The 25,388-nt window shown below is 43.3% G+C and overlaps 2 protein-coding genes across 10 annotated transcripts in view; one reads left to right on the top strand and one right to left on the bottom strand.

The window, feature by feature from the left end:
• FAM161B (FAM161 centrosomal protein B) overlaps nt 1-6,174 on the top strand; it is a 9,672-nt gene extending 3,498 nt beyond the window's left edge. For 2 of the 4 annotated variants that reach the window (XM_077323186.1, XM_077323183.1), the window contains exons 5-9: nt 546-673; nt 805-972; nt 2,253-2,352; nt 3,329-3,462; nt 3,679-3,915. In XM_077323186.1, the coding sequence (XP_077179301.1) occupies nt 546-673; nt 805-972; nt 2,253-2,352; nt 3,329-3,462; nt 3,679-3,763 (615 nt within the window). In that variant the 3' untranslated portion in view covers nt 3,764-3,915. Of the gene's footprint in view, nt 1-545; nt 674-804; nt 973-2,252; nt 2,353-3,328; nt 3,463-3,678; nt 3,916-5,080 lie in introns of those variants that run through there. The other 2 variants (XM_077323185.1, XM_077323184.1) reach the window with 2 other exon arrangements.
• On the bottom strand, nt 6,168-25,388 carry ZNF410 (zinc finger protein 410). Of its 6 annotated transcripts, none has more exons than XM_077323193.1 (12): nt 25,303-25,388; nt 22,874-23,062; nt 18,010-18,145; nt 17,505-17,723; nt 17,082-17,273; nt 12,625-12,784; nt 11,789-11,970; nt 11,306-11,395; nt 9,824-9,958; nt 8,278-8,415; nt 7,291-7,423; nt 6,168-6,841 (listed from the first exon to the last, which is right to left on the bottom strand). In XM_077323193.1, exons 2-11 carry the CDS (start codon nt 22,904-22,906, stop codon nt 7,299-7,301), a joined length of 1,410 nt encoding a protein of 469 aa, XP_077179308.1. In that variant the 5' UTR covers nt 22,907-23,062; nt 25,303-25,388; the 3' UTR covers nt 6,168-6,841; nt 7,291-7,298. The 6 variants fall into 6 exon arrangements, with proteins under 6 accessions (XP_077179308.1, XP_077179309.1, XP_077179310.1 ...); XM_077323194.1 differs by lacking the exon at nt 25,303-25,388 and adding an exon at nt 24,777-25,273; XM_077323195.1 differs by lacking the exon at nt 25,303-25,388 and adding an exon at nt 24,827-25,273.

Genomic DNA, 25,388 nt, shown 5'->3' with positions numbered 1-25,388 from the left:
GGATTTATTCTTTGAAAGTAGATATATTTCACCACACATTTACACAGGATTCGGATACTTGGAGTTTTCAGAATTAACCCTTACTGGAACGCCTTTGTTAAAAATCAAAATAAGAAATGCTTTAACAGCACCAACATAATCTCACTCTAGTAATATTTCACTATGTATTATTTGTTGGGGGAAAGGATCAAAGGGAAAAGGGACATGATTCCAGGATTATATGTAAAAGGGCAAACAGAATACACTAAAATATTTTCAGAGTTTCAAAACAAGGCTATCCAGCATATTATGCATAACACGTCTTTGCACCTTTGAATTTTGTATATAAGGTGCTTGAGAGAGAATGTCTTCCTCAGTGTTACTGTAGGATCAAAAGTATTTAAAACAAACAAACAAAAAAACCCTCTAAATGTATAGTCTCAAAATCCTGGATTTTACATGTTGCTACCTGTGAAATAAAATATATTATTATTTGTTCAACACCTACAACTAAATATTGTTCAAGAAGCATTTTACAAAACAATGCTGATTCTCTTTGTGTACAGGACTGTAAAAAATCTTCCAAGGATCCAATACAAAGAAGTCGTTCCTTGACTTGTTTGTCTTCCCTTTCCTCCAACACACTTCCAGTCTACATTACAGATGCAGTGAGGAAAAGGGAATTGGCTATTAAGTGAGTAATACTGCCTGCATTAACTTAGATGTGATTCAGCTTATCTTTTGGGGAGGGGACTGGGGGGGGGCTAAGCTTAATAGTTCACTCTGGAATAACTAGGATTTCATTGTCCACACTCATTGTTACAGATCTCTCCAAAAAGATAAAAAATACAGGGAGAATGAAGGTATTCGTTGGGCAGAGCAACAGAGGAGGAAATGTCAAGCTTTGCAGAAGTCAGTGAATTGTCGAGCAAAAGCTATGGACCCTCATAAAAGCTTGGATGAGATTCACAAGGAAAAGCTAAAACAAAACCGGTCAGTGCTCTGTATTACATAAGTGTCAAGTTCCTCAAAGCAACATTTTTAATACATTCAGGTTTAGCAGAGTGGATTTTATTTATTTTTATTTATTATATTATATTTATATACTGCCCTCCTCTGAGGCTCCAACCCTCAGTCATTCTTTAATTTTTTGTTTACTCTTAATATCGCCAGCGCTAAAAGTCAGAGGAACTTACATTTGCTTTGTGAAATATTTTATAATAGAAAAGCAGTTCAGATCTTTTATGATTAATCTGCAGCTCATTACTGTGGCCAGAGTTCAAGTTGCAGCAATCTGTATTTAAGTTTGAAAGTAAGCCAGCTGAGCAGTGTAGCAAGTTGACTCAGAAAAGTAGCTGAACTGCTTTTTCTTCAGATTTCACAGAGACTGGATGAACACTTGTCCATCATGTTCTGTGGCAAATCTCCCAAAACAGGCAAACGCAGAGTTTTGACTAAAAAAACTCAGCATTTTAATTCAGAAGAGTATAAACGGCATCACAAGACTTCTGTGATGCTAAAGATTAAAGCAATAGGGATCAAAAGGCAATTATAGAGGCAATCCCCGCCCCCTCAAAAAGTTATACACAATTCAGTTTCACACAGGACGGTCCTTATCAAAGGATAGTACAGTTTACAGCTAGCACCTATATGTAGGAAGGAAATAGGCAAAGCATCTGAAGGTGTGATAGAGGGCCACCTGGCCCAGAAACTGGGAACAACAAGGCAAGGGGAGAGTGGAACAATCTCAGGAGAAATCTCCATGGAGATTTCTGGTCAAGCAATTCATGGCAGGATCCTGGCACTATCATTGATAACCATTCTAATTCTGCAGTGGCCCAGTGTAGAGACTGGAGACCAAGTAGGAAGAAGGATGCCACAGATGTTCATAGAGTATACATAGTAAACAACTTCAGCTTTTCAGTCTCATTACTATTAGCTGGCTCCTGGTTAGAAAATCCTTTTGATCCTCAGCTACAAGCATTTTAATTGCTCACCTGTCTTCTGCCTGTTCTTGGCCACTGGCCTCCACCTTACTGGGTTCCTTGAAGCTGATTCCCATCCTTGACTCCAGTATGTGACGCATGTGCCATTTTTTTCTCTCATGTGAGAAGTCTGAAGGAATAGAATAAATGTTAACTAATATTAGGGAAGTTTTGTCTTCAGTGATAGACCAGTTCATGGTGTGAGATTACCCTCTTATATTACCACGAGGAATAACAGGTTATGAGGAATTCAGGAGGATTTCTGATATAAAGAAATGTTTCCTTCAGGCAAAATGATCAAAAGAGATCAAAGGAGTATGAAAAAGAACTTGAAGACATGAAGATGCGAGTGAAAAACAGACCATATCTATTTGAACAAGAAACAAAGGTAACTATTTTGGAATGAATGAGATGGCAGGATTATGAATCACAAAAGTCTTGCATGGTGGCACAAGGCTGTTATTTTGGAAGGACTATAGGAGATCAAAGAGGGAGTATTCCCCAATAATAGAAAAATATTCTTAAAACTCAAAATCTTTAAGAACCATAAACAATATTTTATCTTAATGTGATATGAATATGCTGGAAAAGTAGGCAAATGAGAACAATACAATTCAATTAAGGAGAAGAAAATATTTTTTATTCCTCTCCTGGGTTTTGGAAAACCCTGCTGTGTGTTTCTCTGCAAAAAGTTCCAAAGTCCTTCTGCCTTATATATAATAACCAATATGAATATATTGCAGGATCAGAATCAGCCATTCTGATTGGCCTTTGGAAATTTGATTGGCTGTGCAGATTTTTTAAAATGTTGCTTTGGCATCAGCTGCCACCACAACACAAAGATGTTCCCTATGTGACTGAACATAAGCTGCAGCAGCCATTTTGTGACTGTACCCAACATGTCGAATCAGAAATAGGTTTAAAAGTTGGGAGTCCTGCATAGCAGTGGTCCCCAACCCGCGGCCCGGTGCCGGGCCGCAGCTCCTTCTTCCCTCCCCCCCCCCGAAGCGAGAAGCTCACCAGGCCGCGAGCAAATCGGCCGCCAAAGCTTCTCGCTTCAGGGGGGGGAGGGAAGAGAAGCCTGCCGGGCACAAACACGCGTGCCCGGTAGTCCGCGCATGCGCTGGGGCTGCTGCGCGTGCACGGGCACCCAGGCCGCCCTCTCACCGGACTCCGGAGCAGCGGTCCGCAGCGGGCGCAAGCTTGCGGACCGCTGCTGCATAGGGAGACAAAACACTTAAGGCGGACAATGTGGCTTCCAGTGTAGAAGAATGTGTATATGCTGGCATTTAATGGTCCTTGAACACTGGATACCATTGACTATTAATGAAAAGTTCCTAAATGTTTCATGTTTGATTCCATAGCGTGGTGCTCGTCAAGGGGCACAAAGACTCTACAGAGACACTTTGCAGCAATTTGGATTGAATGAAGATTTTGTAAGAAGCAAAGGGAGAAAAGCCATTGACTTAGTGGGAATGGAGCAGTCTGAATCAGAAAGGTACTTAAAGTATATAAAACCATTTTCATTTTACACAGTTTCCTACTTTTTTCCTCGTAGATGTAATACAATTACATAGACAGTAACTAAATCAGAACTTACCAAATCATGTAAAAAGCCTTCCTTCTTTCCTGAATTGTTGTGAGAAGAAAATGCGGAAGCCTTGGTATTCCAATTTGAACAATAAGAACTTCTAAATATATTTTTTTTAATCAGCAGAACTCAGAAGTCCCAGAATGGCATTGATGATACAGGTATGCGCCAACAATCTCAAGGGCAGACCGTGAAGGAATTAACATAGGAACCCACATGAAATTTTTATGTGCCTACAGCTCATTCTTCACTTTAATCAAATATTGTTCCATTAATCAGATTTCAAGATTAAGCAGCTACTTCAGCATGAACTGGAGCTTTAGAGTTTATTTTTACATTAAAGTATCTGTGATCATGGTGCATATTAAAAAAATGAGTGTGTTCCTTTCAGCTTTAAATGCCCAACAAAAACTCAAAATAGGGCTGGGATGATAGGATGGAAGCCGGGAAAGAAGGCCCCAGTGTAATATTGGACTTCTCATAGTCTTCAGCAGACATTAAGTCCTGACTTCTGTAACTGCCATACAAGAACAGACTATCAAACTAGATTATGGAGCCACTTTTTTCTATGGCCAAAAGCAGTCATGAGAACTGAGCTGTGTTGTGTTTTTATCTCCTTTGTATTGCTGAGTGTAGAAGACTGTGGTATTGTATAGAGCAGTGGTCCCCAACCCCCGGGCAGCGGAGGCCTTGGTGCTGGGCCGCAGCTCTCTCTCCCCGCCCCTCCAGGCCGCCAGCAAATCGGCTGCCACAGCGGCCAATTAGCTTGCAGCCCGGCAAGCTTCTTGCTTCGGGAGGGGGGGAAGAGAAGCTTGCCAGGCCGCAAGCGAATCGGCCACTTCGGCGGCCGATTTGCTGGCAGCCTGGAGGGGCGGGGAGAGATAGCCGCGGCCACAAGCATGCCGGCGGTACAAACGCGCACTGCTGCGCATGCGCGTTTGCATCCGGCAGGGGCGCAAACGTGCACACAGTTCTGCGCATGTGCGCATGCAGTGCTGCCACACATGCGCGTTTGCGCCCCCGCCGGACGCAAATGCGCACATGCAGCAAGTCCGCACATGCGCGTTTGTGCTGGGGCTGCCGCGCGTGCGCTCGGCCCCAAGCCGCCCTCTCCCCTTACAGCGTAGCCGACTGCTGGTATAGAGTATTGCATTCTTACATGTTAATAGACATATAAGTCCAAAATTCCATTATAAAACATTGAAGATATACACAGAAGCAACCTCAACTAGGATTAATGGATTTTACTCTCACAGTATAAAAGGCAGCCTTTCTCAACTTTTTTATTATTGAGAAACCCCTGAAACATTCTTCAGGTTTCAAAAAAACCCAGAAGTGCACAATTGTTGGGAAGTATAGCTGTGTATATGCCTACCTGGGGCTCCTTCCTTTCCCACCCGCCCATAGCTCATAATTGGCAATTTTGGGAGTGGGGGAGGTAGACATGACCATATATGGTCATATTACCTGATAAATGTTTACCAAAATATAAAAATATATTAAAAATTGACTCCCACTGTTCCAGGGCCATCAAGAAACCTTAGAGTTTCACGAAGTCCTGTTTGAGAAATATGAAGAAAATCCACCTGGAGCTCAGGCCTAAAATATGCAAACAGTAAGCCTAAAAAGACAGCCACTTTTCAATTACAGTAGCATTTTAGGCAAAAAGTATACTTCTTTAAAGTATAACAAGCCCTGTTTTTGCCATGAATCCTCTAACTTCAGTAATTTTGGGCCCTGCTGTTCATGGAGGTTCTTTATGTGTGTTTGATCCTTAGATGTGGTCTCATTGTTTGAACTTTCTGGAATATTCCATTTTCCATAGACTTCTCTTTGAATGGTGTAAGGAAAATCAATTTTAGATTTAAAACAAGTTATCACCTTTTTCTTTCAAAGCCAGCACATCTGAATTCCTTTCCCTCACATACTAAAAAGTAATAGCCACTGTATATATACACTCCTTAGATGCTTTACATATTTTGTTTAAAAGGTGTATTTAAAATCTACTTCTCCCAGTAAGTTTGGTCCAGATCAGCATGCATCTTGAATTCTAAGGAAAGTTCACTAGACTTATACCCAACTTTCTATCATAAACTATTAAAACAGCTCTGACTAGGCACATAGGAGTATCATACAAAGTCATTCATGGCAGAGATTTGACTTACTAAACTTATTTCAAAATGAACTGATTAATTTAGTATTGTGTTACAGTCTGTAGGCTCAAGCAAGAACAACCACACTTATGGGGGGCATTTCCTTGTATGAATCAGAGATCTTTTATCAGATGCATGAAGTGAAGCCTTATCTGTACTTCATGAAACAGATTGTACATTATAAGCTGTTAGGGAACAATCAATTTGTTGGACATAAAGTACTACAAAACTTCCCTTTTCGCTTTTGCTACAACAGGGCAGCATAGCTACTTTCCTAGAATTTCTTCCTCCTAGCTCCACCAATGTGTTTGCATTTTCTGAAGGGATTATTAGTCATCCTTATTTATACTTGTTAAATTTAACCCTGAACCTATAATACAAATTGTATGGAATGTTGCCTGGTGTTTAGCTTTAAGAGGTAGTCATACACCCCATATATCAGAGTACACACATAAACTGTTTTTGGAGTTGGAAGTACATCATTTATTTAACAAAACAAGAAAACACAATAGTTTCTACGTCTGATCTGTTTAAATTAAAGGCCCTAATAATAAGAAATTAAAATGTCACACAGAGAAGCAAGTACAGGGGGGCCTGATGCAATCTTCTGAACAACATCATCAGGTCTTCAGTGTGGAGCATAAGCAGCATTAGTTGATGTATCTGCACAAAGCAAGAAGATACAGAAACTCCAGCTCCAAGAAAAAAATCCACAGAACCACCCCTCAACTCAGAAGCAAGAGCAGAGTGAAGTGCCTTATTGCAGAATGCACTACAATCTAAAGATTCTTCCCAAGAAGAACAAACCAGTATATGACACCAGAACCTATGATCCACTTCAAAAGGGAAAAAGTCACTTGGGGCTAGTTGTAAAAACATTGCCTCCTGACTTCTGGGCATCATATTCAATAGGATAAATATACTGTCCATATATTAGTAGTAGTTCCAGAATCCATTCTTCAGAAGAGTTTCCAGTGACTAAACCAGGCTGTCATATCATAAGTATGCTAAAGGCACAGCATACATGCTGGGAATTCTGGTACCAAATAGTTTCTTGAGCACATCACAGAAGCTTATTCTTCGGCTTCATTGCTTGTGTTCAATACTTCAGTGCTTGGCTCTTCCTTTTGTAACTGTGAAGTCAACACATTATTTAGACTAGTTCAGTTCATGTATGTAGAAGAAACACAACAAAAGATTTCACTTTTGATTTTCTTTTAGGGCAACACTATTCTACAACTAGCTAGCTTAAGCTAGTCACTTTTGTGGCCATATTCATCAGGAAGTTTAAATGTAGCAACTACAAATGTAAATATACTAGTATCTTAGAAAGTAACACACTTCTCCAGTGAAAAGTATTTCACAAAAGCAATATAAATCTTACCAGGCAGCTCAGAAATTTCCTGAATTTTATAGAACACAAAAGGGCCCGAAATTTTAAAATAGTGCAATGGGAAAATATGTTTTCTTTCTTGTTATAAATCCCTCTAGAGAGCCAAATAAAATGTTTTCTTGCTGCACCTTTTCTCTCTTCCTGGACTCTGAATTTTATAGAGATCATATTAGTGCTGCTCAAACTAACCTGTGGATTTATTGAAGCAAAGCTGACACCCCATAAGAGTGCCTGGATGTCGACATGGGCATTAGATGGTGAGATGGTAACACGACATCAGATGCAGCATGGAGAGAGTTTGTTGCTGCTTCTGCAAGAACCTCTACAAATCAAACAAAAGTTGATGTTATACCGACAAATCATTCCTACAGGATTTTCCCAGGCAACTCTTTGGATATCTAGAACAAGGATATTAGGATGGATGTTTCAAATGCAGGGAAGAGTGGCGGAGTCATGATGTAGGGAAAGCCATAAATCTTTCACAGCATTAGAAAGGAATACAAATCATATGATGAGAACTGGGGGTTAACTAGGGGTTAAAGACAACATAAAAGTAACAAACATCTGATATATCAGTATGTACATTCTGACCTAGCTCCCACAAATTCCAAGCCTTTGGTTCAAGGTGAAAAGGGAGAGTTAACTCCATGCAGAATAATGTTAATAGATTAGATAGTCAGCAGCCTGTGCTTGAGACCAAACACTGTTCTCTTTTATGTCCAATTCATAAGCTCCTTTAATCAGTTCCTAATGTCCATTTATGCCCAGCTGTCCTAAATACAATTCCAGGCAAGGAAGGAACTACAAAAGCAGCCACAACCTCCGATTCCAGCCCTACATATCAAAGGGAGCACTGCGGAGCACTCCACTAAACAGAAAGACAGCTAACATTCAGGAAGGAGGACAGAGTGGATTTGGCGAAAAGGAATGCAAAAAACCTTTAGCTCCTTTCTTCTGATAGCACTCCTAAGTGTAAGAGAACCTTAAACACTGGCCTTGCTCACACAAAAATGCTAATGGCAGAGGAAGAAAATGCTGCAGCAGAGGAAAGCTTCTACAGTGGCTGAAGAGAAGTGCAAGGGAACAAAGTCACAGGGTCCAGACTATTATTTTATTTTAGGCCAATGCCTGGTGCAAGATACCCTCCTTTTCTATTAGACAGAAGCTGTCTCTCACCCTCTTTTACACCAATAATCGATTCAGTGTCAGGCAGGTGCAAGGATGCTACATCAAGGCTAGGTGGTGAGCTTATGGAGACCAGGTTCTTACTGGGTACTTCAGATTCTTCCAACAAACTACTGCCCATCAGCGATTCTGTTGAAAACACAACATGCTAGGAGGTGAGTGGCTACTCCAGTCTGTAATGCTCCTTTAATATATTCTATCACAAAGAAAGGGACTTCTCTATATCACAGAAAGCAAAGCTATACGGAGAATTGTTCTCTCATTCACTAGGCTGTATCCCACTAGCTTTTCTACTAACAAAAGGGGTAATGGGGCCCCTTTAAAGATGAGCTGTTTTTTTAATACCCTGCTTTTCATTACCTGAAGGAGTCGTAAAGTTGCTTATATACACCTTTCCCTTCCTCTTCCCACAAGAGACACCTTGTGAGGTAGGTGGGGCTGAGAGAGCTCTAACAGAACTGCTCTGTGAGAACAGCCCTAAGTGTACAGTGACTAACCCAAGGTCACTTAGCTGGCCGCATGTGAGAGTGGAGAATCAAACCCAGTTCTCCAGATTGGAGGCTGTCACTAAACCACTCTGGCTTCAAACCACTGGGAAGGCCTGTAGTGGAAATTGTATGATCTTAGTGGATGAAAGCCATGTGGGACAGTGGCTATAGTCAGGGACAGCAGAAAAAGTTAGTAGGAACCCACCCATTTTAATGTCCTCTTTGGGCCTCTGTATTCAGCGTGAAATTGTGGGTGCTAGTCAGCCAAATGGTATTCCTGTGATCTGATAAGGCAGTGGTTCTCAATCTTCTTAGTGCCACGACCCTTATTATTACAGTTCCTCAAGTTGTGGTGACCCCCAACCATAAAATTATGCATGTGTTCTTTCACAGAAATTAAACCAAAACTGACTGATGGCGTGAAGATCCATTGTTCATGATGGTATATAAATTGTTTTTTCCCCTGGGGTTTCTCAGTTCTGTTCTGCCTCTTGTGCTGCCACCTGGAGTGGCTGGCAGGAGACTGTGCTGCACTGGAAGCATTGCTGGAGCGCCTGGCAGCCAAGCACAGGCGCCTACAGGGGGAGCGGCAACAGTGGCAGCCCCCCTGGCCAAGCTGCTCGCCCTACCACAATCCCTGTGGAAAGGTTGTTCGACCCCCAAAGGGGTCCCAACCCCCAGGTTGAGAACCACTGTGATAAGGAAACAAGATGGGTGTCCTTAAAAAGGAGTTACTGTTTTTTAGCCAACTTCTTGAGGCAGTTTACAGGACAAACCAACTTTATGATTAGGAGGTGGAATACAAAATTACACTCGCATACCCCTCTCGGTAAGAAAAAAACTCATCAAATTTAGAATGGTTTTTCAAAACTAAGGTATCTTTACCATTTATTGGTCAAACGTTCTTGTCACACGTTAAAAATTTCACCCACAATGGTTCTTCATAGTATTGTTGGCATATTCTTTTAGCAAGGGTTGTTTCCATCACTAATTTATCCTAATACCCTATTGAAGATTAGGTTGTCTTCCCAAGTCTGTTCAGTTCCTACCTGTTGGTTCATGCTGTGTGTTGCTAATGTTGCTAACTGTTCCAGCTCTAGAATGATGTTTCTTCATGTGAACATTCCTACTACCACTCTGAGAAAATGTCTTCCCACAGATTTGGCATTGATGGGGCTTTATTCCTTTAAAAAAAAAACAAGGTAAAAAGAACTGCTAAATGTGAAGCATCCATTTTCTTTGCAGAACTAGTTTCTCATCTTTACAGACCAGTTTAGCACTAGAAAAAGCTTACCAAGCTGCCAGCAAATATAAGCAATGTGGAGCCTCTGTCCAATAAGTCCTGACCTATAAGGGTCAGTGGACCCTTCCTGGCTTGATTAAGAGCCTAGGGGTAATACAAAGAAGCAAACTGTGAAAAATGCTTTCTTCTGACTTGCTTTACCCAGGAAGATGGCCCCCTAACTTGACTTAGTCAATCTGGTCACCTGAAGCCATGCCAAAGAAACACTGAGACTATACTACTGTAATGCACTGTACATAGGTCTGCCCTGGGATACTACAGCTGGTGCAGAACACCAGAGCTTGGTTATTAATTCGAACTAGGGAAATCACAAATGTTATGTCCATTCTGCAGCCACTCCACTGGCTTCCCACTGGGTCAATACAGGGTGCTGGCTATTCCATGCAAAAGCCCTTCATGGCTTTGGATCCTCACATCTCCAGGACCACCTCTCCCGCTGTGCTCCACTATGACAGCTTCACTCATCTGAGCAGGGTGCCTTTTTGCAAGATCAATAACTGGCCATACACATATGTATTCTTTGTGATCCCCCCCCCCCCGCCCCTTATGGAATGGCCTGCCTGAATAGAGCAGGAAGGCTCCCATGCTTCTAGCATTCTGCAAACTATGTAAAACAGAGTTGTTCCAGAGGGCACTATTGGAAAGAGGACAGGGTTATATTATTACAGAATGATTTAGGAAGAAGCTTTAAAAAGGAAATGGAACTGTAGACTATACTGTCATATATAGTATCTAGTGATCTGTTGCTATATGTTATTACCTTGCTCTTGCTGCATTTTCTGGGTTGCTTAACGTGTCTTGTTAAATACTTATGCTTTGCTTCAGTTTTCTACAATCCTAGCCATACGACATTGTCTTTAACTGTTTCATCCTGTTGATTGCATTGACTTACATTATGTTATCTGCCTTGAGTCTCAGCGATATATATATATATATATATATATATATATATATATATATATATATATATATATATATATATAATACATAAAACTAATATATATAATACGGATCGTCTCTGCTTGAGTCTCAGCAAGACAGGCAGGCTATAAATAATGTAAATAAATTTGGTCCACAATCTTGTGCATTGAGAAGGAGAATGTTAAATGGCAAATTAGCAAAGCAGGAAAAAAACAAGGTGTGTGTATATATATATATATATATTTATAATATTATTACTATATATATATATAGTAATCTCTAAGAGGCATTATTCCATGATTCATACCTGAGTGGACAACCAGATGCTTCCGAAGGCTGGAGTATTCAGCAAAGGAACGGCCACACCCCTGAGCCTCACACAAGAAGGGTTTTTCCCCTGGATTGCAGCAAGTTACAGTTAGGGTTGTTGCACTAGTTTTAACACAGTTGCAATGGCTCCTAGTTTACTTCCAAGTGTAATTTTAAATGTTACTATTGCTTCATAAGCCTAATAACACTCTGACTAGAACGACAGTCTTCTCCCACATAAATCTACCCATCAGTTGAGACAGACTTGAAAAGCATTACCCCATATGCCCTCTATCATAAAAGAAGCTACTTTATAAACTGCTGATAATTTGTGATAGCTGCTGATATTAATGTTTTATTGGTTTGAATGCAGATATTTGTAAGCCACTTCAAAAATGTATATATTTATATTAATATTTATATTAATTGCAGATCTGTGGTATACAGCTGTAGTGGTAAGATTAAAAACAGTAGCACACACCAGTGTGAATCCTCAAATGGTTCTTCAGATTCCCAGCTGTTGTGAACTGTTTCCCGCAGCCTAGCTCAGTGCAGATGAATGGCTTCTCACCATTGTGCGTTCTCATATGCACCTTCAACCTCTGCAGTACATAGAAACTTTTCCCACAATCTTTTGCAGGACAAATAAAGGAACGGTCATTCCTGAAAGACAAAATAGTTTTCATGCCAGTATTAGACACGTTGGTAGGAGCAAACTGTCCTTTATTATGAAAGAGCTTTCTGTAATGCAAAGCTGGGGTGGGGGGCATTAAGTGCAGTTAGATATGGTAGTGAGGAGACAATCAAAGAGCACCAAAGAAACATGGCCAGAACTGTAGCCCAATGTGCTTTTATGTGAAGTGATGAGTTAGACTGAGATTATATTTTGACACCTTCTGTTGGAGTGGTGCTTAATTTCTTATAAATGGAAATGTGTTCTAGCATAATGAAAATGTAACAGTAATTCATGACAATGTGCACAAAACAAGGCAGTAAGAATTACCCATCACCCAGGCAGCTATTTAGTGATCATGTCATCTGGTGTAGCCATCTAAAGCAAGGACTATTATTATCCCATCTAAAATATAATTTTAAGCAGGACAAACAGAATTAAAAGATGCTGTAAAAGCTCACATGATATAGAGACTCTCCAGTCAAGCCTTGAATTCAAACAAGAACAGGGAGAGGTCATTTTGTTATTTATTCCTTGTATTTGAATGCTGAAGTGTTCCATAGTGGGAACCAATACTGTGCTGCATAAATACCTATACAGTCTGCAGAGCTCTGCAAAGTCACAGCAATAGCAAGTCTATACACCTGTGGGTTTTTAGGTGATATTTGAAGTGGGCCGGCCACACAAATGTCCTGTCACAGCCCTCAACTGTGCACTTCAGTTTTTTCTCCACACGGGGCAGGTGAGGGATGGGACTGGATTCTTTCAGTTGGGGGTCTCCTGAGCAAACATGAACATTTTCACCTGGAACAGGGGGAGAAAAAGAAACTGAAGTCAGAAGTAGGTGCAAAGGTGACAGATGCTTAACAGCAAAAAATAATAAGATACAAACCTGTAAACTGGACATTTGACTATTGCATATAACCAGCCCTATACAGGTGACACTGATCTTGTATATACTTTGTCAGTGGTATGCTGAATTTTCATGTGGTTCAATTCTCTCGTTCCCATACTTTTAAAATTCTTGGTCCTCTTATCTACTGCTGACAGGGGGCAGCTAGCTGAAACTGTGTCTGACTCTGAAGAAGAGGCAGATCAAGTCCTGCCAGGATCAGTCCCTGTGCTTCAACCACTGCCCACAGTTTCAGACTCAGAGGCACCAGGACTGCCTTTGGAACCCAGCCCTGAGCCTGAACCACAACCAGGTCCAAGTACCCAGCACCTCCAGCCTTTGGACTCCAACCCTGTTGCTGAAGCTCCAGGATCAGCTGGTTCCCCACCCTCATCACCTGAACCTAGAGAGCAAAGACATAGAAAGAAACACTTCATTTTGCAGGAGAGGTGGAGGAGTGCACAGCTAATTGCTCAGGGGAGATCTGGCCTCCCCGAGTCAGCTGTGGATGATTAGCTGCATATCAGGTTTAAAAGCCATGAACAGAAAAGCCCATTCATGGTGGCAATGCTATTCCTTCCGGACCTGCACCTCTAGAGCCTGTTCTTGATTTCTTGGACCTTGCTTCCCTGTCTGACCCTTGGCTTGTGACTTCACTCTTATCAGACTTGGTGTGTGTGACTGATTACTGGCTATTGGCTTTAGCTTCTGTTTTGGGACAACATCTTTTTGCATTCCTTTAAATTATCTGGCTGCCTGCATGCATCTCCCTGCTGCGCCTGGAGAATTGGCAACTGCCCCTTGGATGCCATGTATGTGAAGGGGCTTTTTTACAATACATCATTTGCTAATTAGGGACCCTCAGTGATTATGATGCTACACAGTCATCACTGATGGCCAGCAAACACCTCTCATTGTCCTCCTTTACCTGAGCAACTAAGCTGCCTTTTACTTCCTGTGACACATTGTGCTGGTAGTTTCAAAGCCTACCAACACTACATAGCAAGAATTTCGTCCTCTTCCAGCTTTAGCTGTACAGAGTTAGCATGACTAACTGGAGCTGAATGGAGGGGTAATCCAGCCACACATCCCATTGAAAGGAATACAATGCAATTAAGAATGTCTACACAACACTATTTTCAACATACTACAAATGCACAGATGCCTCAACTAGCTACCTCCATCCAACGGGATCAAGATGGAGTGCTAGTCCAAATGCGTAAACAATGAAGATACATTGCCTCTTCCCTCCCCAGAAGCCCACTCCCTTGTGAACAATTTCACATCCTTCAGCAACCAATTACAAAAGATTTGACACAAATGTTGGCTCAGCACTACTTCAAGGACAGCATGATTGGATCCCTTGCTCAGAAGATTAAGCTTGCTTTATTCATGCTGTGAAGAGGGAACAGTGTACTATGGAGATGTAATTTTCCATCATGCTATTAGAAATCTTAGCACCAGCAATTGCTGAGCATGTCTGGCCTTAAGTGATCTTCATAGTCCAGCAGCAACTACAGGGCAAAGCAGCCAAGAGCTGCAAGTGCATGGTACTCCATTTCTCCCTACAAGCCCATTCACGGTCTGACTACATGCTACTGCATCCTGCTTTGACTGTGTTCAGCAGGTATATACTGCAAAGCTTCTGGACCACAGTGCCTGGGTCTTGCCAGAGCCATTACACACAAGAGGTTACATCTGCTTTTGTTACTAAATTGCTTTCTGTTGCCCCAGGGGGGCGGACCAGCACCAATGGGTTGAAATTAATTCAAAAGAATTTTCGGCTAAAGATCTGGAAGAAGTTCCTGACCATTATGGTGGATCCTCAGTGGAACAGGCTTCCTTGGGAGGTGGTGGGTTCTTTGGAAGTTTTTAACCGGAGACTATAGTCATCTGACAGAAATGCTGATTTTATGCAGGTTGTGCGTTGATGGGCAGGAAGGGATGTGCCAGTGTTTGTCTCTTGTGGCCCTTCCTTGCATACCCAGAGAAGTGCTGATTGCCAATGTGGGATAGCAGATGAATTTCTTCCAGGCCAGGCTAGATTCTGGAGATTTTTGGTGAAGGGATTATGTGGGCATGAAACTGGGGTCACTGTGGGTAGTTGTGAGTTCCTGCATAGTGCAGGGGGTTGGACTAGATAACCCTGCAGGTCCCTTCTATCTCTATGATTCCAAGTCAGATGGAAAGACTGCAGAACTAGACAAATGGACATAGAAAGATTATTTATGTTGGTCTTCAGTTCGGCATAAGCCAACAGAATGTCAGAGGGAGAGTAGCTCCTTGCAACCAAAATGACTTTTTATCAAATCATTAGAATTAAAACCCGTTTTAGCTAATAAATCGGGCGCTAGAATGAAGGGAGGGGGGAAAAGCAAAGAGAGGTAGAAAGAAAGTGATTAAGAAAGAGAGAAAGATAGAAAAAGATAAAGAGATAAGAAAAGAGAGTGATAGCAAGAAATATAGGTAGAAGGAAAGAAATTAAGAGAGAGATGGAAAGAAGAGCAGGGAGACAAATATATAATGAAAGGGAGGGTGGGAAAGAGAGAAGACTACAGAGAGGAAAGCCCTTGTTCACAGGGAAGCCTCTGCTGAGAATTTAATGTTGTCGGTGCCTGTCCAGACTCAAACTGGCTCCTGCAGCCTCACAGCACCTTGGCAGGCGCCTCACCTGTCTGGGGGGGGGGGTTGCTCCTGAATTCCGCTGCCCCAGAGAAGGCTTGCAAAGGTCCCTGCAGGTGGCCTCCCCCTCCCCCTGGGGTTGGGCCACGTGAGCTTAGGTCGGGAGGCTGAAGGAGGGGGCTGGAGGCATAGAGCAGCCGGAGCTTGGTGGTGGGCATCGGATGCCCGTGGCCCTGAAAGGCCGCAGTCCGCTTTCTCTGGGGGTCCCCTGGCTTGCCTCTCACCCTGTGGCAGCTTCCGCAGGAAGAAGAGCTGCTGTGCAGGCTCAGGCCGGGCTAGTCTGCCCCTGAAGTAGGCTTCTTTTGAGTAGAAGGGCGGGAAAGTGAAAGGCACCTGTGGTAGAGGCCAGGGACAAACGTTTGTGGCCAGCGCACCTCCCCTGTTCCGCCAGTGTTCTGTCAATGCTCAGACGCCACATGACTGCGGCCAAGGACATCAGGGCGAGTCTTGCGGAGAGTCAGGTGTCTGGCAGGTCCTGCCCCCACCTGGGCCTGCTCAGCTCCAGCCAGCTGGGCCCCCTGCGGCGCAGGCGGATGGGGGGTGTGATGGGAGTGGCTGCGGAGAGGTGGGTGAGTCCGGTGGAGAGTGGGGGACCCAGCAGGGGCCATGCCCACCAGTGCCTGCTTGACTCTTGCCAGCTGAGCTACAGGGCAGCGGCAGGTGAGTCCGGAGTGTCAGGGCAATTCTGGCAGAGTCAAGGCAAGTTTGGTGGAAAGTCAGGGGCCCAGCAAGCCCCACCCCCGCCCACTCAGCCTCTGCAAGCTGGGCTGCAGGGCGGCACAGGCAGATGGCGGCGCTGATGGCTCCGGATTGTAGGGCCAGTGAGTGCAGGAGGGAGGGCTGTCTGTATGCTCCCCTGGGCCTGCACCCCCGCCCACCCTTCCCTAAGTAGGGAAAGGCCTTTCGCAGCCTGGGGAAGGCTCTGCCACCATTTTAGCGGCCAGCCGAGGCTTCCCCAAGGCACAGAAGGCAGTAAGGCTTGCCTCACTCTGCCCACCCCCCAGAGTGGCAGCCCTCCCTCCCCCCAACCAGCAAAGGTCTGCCGAGACCCGCTAAAGTCTCGGAGGCCGCTTGCGCAGGTCCCCAAGGCTTCAATGGGCTGTGGTAAGCAGGCCCCTAGGCTCCCCGTCTCCCCCAACCAGCAAAGGCCGCTTGTCCTCCCTCTCCCGGGAGCTCCAGTTACCTGCTTCCCTGTCAGCGGCCAGAGGCAAACTGGCTGCAATCTCGCCAGATTGCCTCTGGCCAGGCTGTGGGGGGCGGGGCCTGTCCGGACTTTTGGCCCAATGGGCCAAAGTCCATACAAGCCCCACCCAGTCTCCTCCCACCTACCCCTTGCTCAATTATTACAACAGCACAAGCTGTTACAGATTGTACCAGCAAGATATAGTCAAAATAAGACTATTTTCCCTCAATAAAATCATCTTTATGAATGTCCAAAAGGTATATAAGACATCTTGAAATTTTTTACTGACGAAAGCAACATGGTGCCTTGAAAAATAATCCCTGCAAAAGCAGAAGCCTTCTTACCATTATTGCTTGCTTTGGCATTCTTTGCGAGCTGGGCTCGAGTGGCAGCAATCAAACTGTCATGGGCCAGTTCCTGCACTCGCAAAAACCATGGGGTACTGCTGTCTGTGCTGTCATTGGAGAAGAAGTCATTCCCAGAATCCTCTGCTTCATCCTGGACAAACACCAAGTGCTCTGATGGCGAGCCGATACCTAGAGGAGAGGCAGTTTCATCACACTGAAAGAGAGAACTATTGCCTCCAATAATATCTGCAAGAACATTTCCAGTCACTGGACTGGAAAGAGCTGCTGATGGTGACGTGACTCCTGCTTGGGATCAGCAGAGGTCACCTTTCCATGTTTTTGAAAACATCATTATGAACTCACATGGACAGGCCTCTCTTGCCAATTTAAGAATCTACTCAGACACTGAATAAAAGTTACCTGTTCGCGTTAAATTGAGGAGGATAAAGGAAGTGCTATCACTAGGTTGAAGGTCTTGCAATAAGCTAGAAGTGTCAGGACTTGGTAGAAGCTCAGGTGGTTTCTGCACAGTTTCTGCCCTTGTCTCCTCACCATCAGGGCCAACATTCACCTGGAGGCTTCGCAAGACAGCAGAAGAGGAAACATCCTTTGAAGGGCTAGCATGACCCGGAGAGTCATCTAATGAAGAGAATCAAACGCTTCTTTAAAATCTGAGAGATCATGCAACTCATTTTAAAATGAATACCATAAGAAAATGCTAGCTTAATTAAATAAACTATTCTCTATTAAGATTTGTATCTCACTACATCTAAGGATAGCTGCAGCTTAGCAATGCCATAATAGAGAACGAATATTCTATATCTAAAATTCTTCAGCAATATTGCAATAATGTAACATTGGGTATCTTAAATACTGTCCCATACCTATTTTCAGTTTTCCTAAAATAAGCGGCTTAAAATTTTACCTGGCAACATTAACCTGTTGCATTCTGGGGATTCAGTAACTGGAAGGAGAGACAGACAGGTAATGTCTTTATGCTCTGGTTCCACAAGCCCTTGTCCTAGTGGAATAGATGTGTTCTGAACAAACTGAACCAGCAGCTGGAAAATAAGTGAATATTTTAATTCAGCAGCAGATATCCAGATCTGCTACATAGCTACGAAGCAAACTAGTTAGGTAGTCAGTTATTCATGCATTAATTACGGTCCTGTCTAATACAAAAACAATATACAATAACAATTGTAGTTTAGATATAAAATATACAGCCTAAATATTAAAATGTCCATACAAATTATTTTAGAATTAATAAATTTTAAAAAGAGAATAAAATAATCCAGATTATAAAATTGCATCCATCCTAACCTCATTTGCCATGCATCGTGTTTCTGATCTTACCAACCTGAACACAGAATCTAGCTACCCGCCGTGTCGTCTTATGGTTACTGTCAGAGAGGAGATAATTTAGCTTAATTGTATTTTACTGCCCAAGAAATCCACCTAACAAAGGGCTAATCATTTCCTCGTGTATCTTACTGTAAAACGAGCAATTGAAAAATATATGTTTGATTGATTCAATCTCCTCTTCTAAAAAATTGCAAAGCCTCTGTTTATAAGGTTCCTTGTATTTCCCTTCCAAAACTGCCTTACTTCCAGCTAATGTGAATGCCTTTCTAGATCTATTGGAACAAATATATAGATAAGTGACAGGTGCAGCAATGTATTTTGTGTTGTCAGAAGAAATAAACTTTGGTGATCTCAGCATCTCTGTTTATTTCTGAATATATTATTCTCTGCGTAACATCTAACTTTGCCCTTTCCATTCCCACATTTAAAAGTTCATGAGGTTTTGAGGACCAGTTTTGAAGAGCATTCAGGTCCATCTTTTGCCAGCTAGATTGGAATTAGCCATTCATTATTAGGCCCAATATTAGGGGAAACGGACATATTAGGGGAAATATTAGGGGAAACGGACCTTGAGTTACTTGAGGAACTCAATTTCAGAAACCTTTATTGACATAATAAAGTTTGAATCCCAATAAAGGTAAAAGACCTTGAGGATTTGAATAACATGACAGCCACCTAAAAACTGACAACATACATATTTTGACCTCTACCCTTAACGTGCCAGTTTGCAATCTAATCCATGAGCTGGATGCACATTTTGGAACTTGTAGACTAGTTAGATATATATTGTCAATTCTCTCTCACCCTTTCTGCAACTTCAAGAACTAGTATTAATTTTTTTGCCTTAACAGCAGGAGGTACCAGATAAAGAAGTCTTGAAACTAGCCTCTGTTTTGTGTCAGAAATCAAGCAAAATGTCAATTGTGGACTCCTGGTTGACCTCTGGAACAACCCAGGCAGTTAGCATGATTGCTCCCAGGTGTCCCCTTGGGTGTTAAAGGCCAGGTAGCCCTTTGGTTTACTGAAGGCCTGCAGGTAACCTTTTCATTTCACAAGGGAGATGGCTACAGCAAAAGTGTCATGTAGTGGTTAAGAATGCTGGACTAGTATCTGGAAGACTCAGGTTCAAATTCCCACTCGTGCCCTGGAAGCTCACTGGATGACTCTGGGTCAGTTACCCTCTCAGACTAACCTACCTCACAGAGTTGTTGTGAGGATAAAATGGAGGAGAGTAATGTAAGCCACTGAATTCCTACTGCAGAGAAAAGTGGGGTACAAAATGAAATAAAAATAAGGCTCATATCAAATCCAATAGGACACAGGCAAAAACTGATTTTATAACATACTCTGTGGCAGTGATGAGCAGCAAAGGAACACAGACTCATAGAGTTGGAAGAAGCCATACAGGCCATCTAGTCCAACCCTCTGCTCTGTGTAGGATCAGCCTAAAGCATCCAGAATGTCTAGCTGCAGCTTAAAAACTGCTTGTGAGGGGGAGCTCACCATCTCCTAGGCAGCCAATTCCAGTGCTGAGCTACTCTGACAATGAAATTTCTCCCCCTGATATCTAGCTGGTACCGTTCTACACATTGTTTAAGGCCATTACTGTGGGTCCTATCGTCTGCTTCCAACAGGAACAGCTCCCTACCCTCCTTTAAGTCATGGGTAATCAACCTGTGGGCTTCCAGATGTCCATGGACTACAATTCCCATGAGCCCTGCCAGTAAATGCTGGCAGGGGATCATGGGAATTGTAGTCCACGAACATCTGGAGGACCACAGGTTGACTACCCCTGCTCTAAGTGACAACTTTTCAAATACATAACAAGAGCAATCATGTCCCCTTTCAACACCTTTTCCTCTACCACCTCTACACAGCAAAGCTGTTTGACAGGATCAGAAGGTTGTTGGAATTTGGTTGGTAGGAGGAGCTGGACTGCTCAGTGGCCTGTTGTGACTATTTTGCTCAGCATTTCTGAAGATAAATTGGTTCATATCTGTTCTGACAGATTTTATGTTAGCAGTGACAGGGTTGAGTGGTACCAGGGTGCCGATTTGTCCAACTGTGTGGGATATTTTTCAGTTTATTCAGTCTGAGGATGTGGATAGGATCCTTGGAAGGCCAACCATCTGCTTGAATGACCCCTGACCTTCCCAATTACTTAAATCTTCCAAGGGGGAGCTGGCTGACTGGGTTCAAGAGGAGGTGGTCACCTTAGCCTTGCAGAGAAACCTAACAGTAACCCATCACTGGATGGGTGGTAGCTGGACAACTCAAATTTTCTGGGATTAGGTAAATTCTTTAGATCAGGGGTAGTCAACCTGTGGTCCTCCAGATGTTCATGGACTACAATTCCCATGAGCCCCTAGCCAGCGTTTGCTGGCAAGGGGCTCATGGGGATTGTAGTCCATGAACATCTGGAGGACCACAGGTTGACTACCCCTGCTTTAGATCTCTTCCAGTCTGGATTTAGGCCTGGTTATGGGACTGAAACAGGCTTGGTCACTCTGGTAGATGACTTGCATTGGGAGAGGGACAGAGGGCATGGAATTCTGCTGATTTGCTTTGACCTCTCAGTTGTTTTCAGGACCATTGACCATCACGTTGAACCACCTATCTGGAATGGAATTGGAAGATACCAGTCTGCTATGGTTCTGGTCCTGCTTAGAGGGTAGGATCTAAAGAGTGATTGCAAGACCTTTATTCTACTCTTTGGCCTATGAAGTTCTATCTTATCCTCTATTCTCTTTAAAATCTACTTGAAACTGTAGGGTGAGGTCATCAGAAGGTTTGGGCTGGAGTGTCACTAATATGCAGATAACTCTCTCACACTTTCAGCTGATCCCAAGGAAGTTGCAGACACAATGAACTGGAGAGCAGTTTTGGAGTGGATGCAGGCTAATAAACTGAAATTTAATCCCAACAAGATGGAAGTTGGATTTAAGGTATCACCTGTCTGGAACAGGGTTGCACTCCCTTTGAAGGAACATGTCTGTAGTCTTGGACTCCAGGGCTACTGCTAGGTAAGCAGATGGGAGCTGTGGCCATGAGTGTCTTTTACCAGCTTCAGCAGGTTAGTCAGCTGCAACCTTTCCTTGATAGAAAAGATTATTATTGTGCATGCCCTGGTTATATCAAGAGTTGGTTCTTATATGCCGCTTTTCTCTACCTGAAGGAGTCTCAAAGTGGCTTACATTCACCTTCCCTTTCCTCTTCCCACAACAGACACCCTGTAAGGTAGGTGAAGCTGAGAGCCCTGATATTACTGCTCAGTCAGAACAGCTTTATCAGTGCTGTGGAGAGCCCAAGGTCACCCAGCTGGCTGCATGTGGGGGAGTGCATAATCGAACCCGGCAAGAAGTCCGCACTCATAACCACTACACCAAAATGTCTCTTCAGATTATTGAAATGTGCATGGAGCTGCTCTTGACAAGTGTTTGAAAACTGCAGCAAGGCAACAGTTTGCATTTTGCAATAGTTTGAACTATCACTTTAAAAATTAAGTTTCAGATGCTACTGCTAGACCATTGCTTTTACATCTTTTAAAGAGCTTCACCAGCTGATAGCTCTTAGAAATAAATACAGAGCATGCATGCACTGTGGGTGGGTACTAGTTCTCCTAGCAGATACTAATTAATTATGGCCATATCTAATCATTAGCCAAGCAAGGAAAGCTTCCTACCCTTGAAATATATATTGGGCAATGAAACACAGTATTTATTTGATTTTGAATGACATGTTGTGGCTTTCCCATAGCTTTTACCACTTTATTTTATTTAGATTTTAATAAAGGGATAAAAATCACTTGCTAGGACCTTTCCACATCGAAAGGTCTGTCTGCAATCTTAGCAACCTGGCTAGCCAATATGCAATAGTACAGAGGAAAATGGATATCCAAATGAAAGCACATAATGGGAAGCATTCAGTGTGAGCAAAAGCCAAATAATGAAAAATAGATATTGAATTATGAGTATATATTCATAACATTTGTCCAGACCCAGAACTTAATCTCATTAACTTTTAATTCTGTTATCGGTAACCTTTCTGGAAATTCTGAGGTGAGCATTCTTGATACTCTTTGGTGTTTGTGGAAGAATGCTACTACAGGTCTCAAAGAGTAATTGAAAATTAAAATATTATATTCCATCAGCAGGATCACAGTCTTAATACTGCAAGCTTCTCCAAGAATGTCACAGAACTTTTGTGAACTTAGGTGCTCTGATGTCACAGGATCCAGGAAACCCTACACCAGGAAACTATCAAGTGCTTTAATTTTAAATGTAACCTGCAGGTACATTTCCTGGGTGCAGACCACTAACTTGGAAGACTTAATGAAAAAGATGTCACTTGTTTGTAATAGCTATATGCTAACTCACAAATGATAATATTTATAGCACAGATTGATACATCAAGCCACTACCTACCTCTGGTTTAGACTCTAACTCATCTGATAACATTGATTCAAGTTTCCGATTCCCAAAGCAGACCTGGGTAAGGCACAAAGCTTAAAGTTCAAAATGAACTATGTTCTGTGATTATGCACATATTTCAGCCCCACAACTCTGTGAGGATCTTCTTGAGAGAAGCTGCAGTAGAGAACTAATCAATTTAATCTGAAAGAGAACAGAAATAAAAGTGACCAGATATTAAACTCACATAATACAATGCTCACACTGGCTTAATCTGAACTCGTTCTCAGAAGCCTTCCTCTCACTATCCTCTGGCAACCAGCATGGTGTAGTGGCTAAGTGATGGACACTAATCTGAAGCACTGGGTTTGATGCCCCACCTCTCCACATGAAGAAGTAGAAGAGTTGGTTCTTATATGCCACTTTTCCCTACCTGAAGGAGGCTCAAAGCGGCTTACAGTTGCCTTCCCATTCCTCTTCCTGAAGATTACTGGATGACCTTGAGCCAGTCACTGTTCTCTCAGAATACTCTCAGCCCCACCAACCTCACAAGGTGCGTGTTGTGCAGAGAGGAAGGGAAGGCAATTATAAGTTGCTTTGAGACTTAAGATAGAGAAAAGTGGGGCATAAAAACCAAGTCCTATTTCTTTTCTACAGTCATGATCAGGCTATTAAGCCCCCATAGCAATTTGTTTGTTGACCTCCAGATGAGATCTGGAGAGCTGTCAGGATTGCAACTCATCTTCAGATGACAGAGATCAGTTCCCCTGGAAAAAATGGCAGCTTCAGCAGGCGGATTCTACAGCATCAAAAATTTCCCTTCCCAGAGTTGGCTATCCTACCTAGCAAAGACTCAGAACATACAAAACATCACTGCCAGAAACAATCTGCAGCGCTGTGGTTCAGAGCAGCATATGTCAAGAAGCAATAAAGCATATGCAGAACACTTTTCAGTTCCTACAGTATAAGCACAACTCACATAAGCAACATCCCAGCTTTCTGCAAGTTATTATGTAAAGCCTGTCTTGGGTCCTTTAAAAACTCTCAATCCCTAGTGCCAAGTGAAAGAAAATGTCCATATAATTGCATTTCCTTACAGAAATATTGAGCTGGAAGTGACCCCAAGGATCATCTTCTAGTCCAATCCCCTGCACAATGGAGGAAATTCAAAGCTAATTCCCCTGCAGTCCCCCAGTGACCCCTACTCTATCCCCAGAGAAAGGCAAAAAACCTACAGGATCCATGGACAAATCTTGCCTGGAGGAAAATTCCTTCCTGATCTAAAGTGGCAATTGGTATTATCCTGAGCTTATAAGAAAGTGACACAACAGCCAAGCACTGGCCTCACCCCTGCCTGCCCCCTCTAACGATCTTCCCAAATTGATAGTGAGTCACAGATTCAGCATTGGTGCCAGATGGCCATCAAGGTTTGGCATAAAAACCTTGGAGAGGCTACTACCTCCATTGTCTGGGGCAGGGGTAGTCAAACTGCGGCCCTCCAGATGTCCATGGACTACAATTCCATGCTGGCAAGGGCTCATGGGAATTGTAGTCCATAGACATCTGGAGGGCCGCAATTTGACTACCCCTGGTCTGGGGAATCGTGCATGCATACAAAAGCTCACACCTTGAATAAATCTTTGTTGGTCTTAAAGGTGCCACTGGACTCAAATTTTGGTGTACTACTTCAGGCCAACATGGCTACCCACCTGAACACCACTTCCTGAGGAAGCCTTTCCACTAAGGAACCACTTTGTCAGGAAGTTCTTACTAACGTTTTGCTAAAAGCTCTTCTGATTTCATTTCAACTCCCTAGTTATGGCCCAACCTTCCTGTTCCTCATTTAATTCCACGACCTCTCCTATCTGTCTTAACATCAGCATTTAGATTTAACTCGGAAATCTGCCGCTTGACTTACAGAACACTGCACAGCACTATGCACTTTGAAGACCCTGGGCAGCATCCTACCAGAGGCTAGAGGAAGTCTTCAAACTTCACAGTGAAGTGACAGGAAACAAGCCACTGTCTAAATCACCAGCCATGATGGAGGACCGACAAGGACGTCAACATGGACGGACAAGGACGTGGACACTGCTCTGCAGCTCTACTTGTACTTAAAGGGAAACCCTTCAGGGACCCCGGGAACAGGAAGAACCACGCCGGCGGCACCAGGAGGCAGGCAGGCCGGCAAGAGGCCTGCAGGGGCGAGGAGCGTCCTGCTCCATATCGACTGCCCTACGACAAGGCCACGGCTAAAGCCAGGCCACTCCCACGACAAGGGGAGCGGCGCCTCCTCCCACGGGCCGGACACGGGGGCGACAGGGGACGGAGGGCGCTACGAGGCCAGCCCAGCCGCCGCCGCCCCTCCCCTCCACTGCCCGCGGGGGAAAGGGAAGGAGAAACGCGGCCGTTTTTCTGCTTTTCCCGGTGGAATCTTTTCTTACCGGCATCTCAGAACCGTCCGGATATGACGCACACAACTACCGGAAATTGTAGAGGCCGAACCATAGAGTTGTCACCGAGGCGGGTA

Source organism: Paroedura picta, chromosome 2, assembly GCF_049243985.1.
Source record: "Paroedura picta isolate Pp20150507F chromosome 2, Ppicta_v3.0, whole genome shotgun sequence".
Lineage (NCBI taxonomy): Eukaryota > Metazoa > Chordata > Lepidosauria > Squamata > Gekkonidae > Paroedura > Paroedura picta.
Note: the sequence above shows the minus strand (reverse complement) of the source record. Positions and strands in the feature narration are given on the sequence as shown.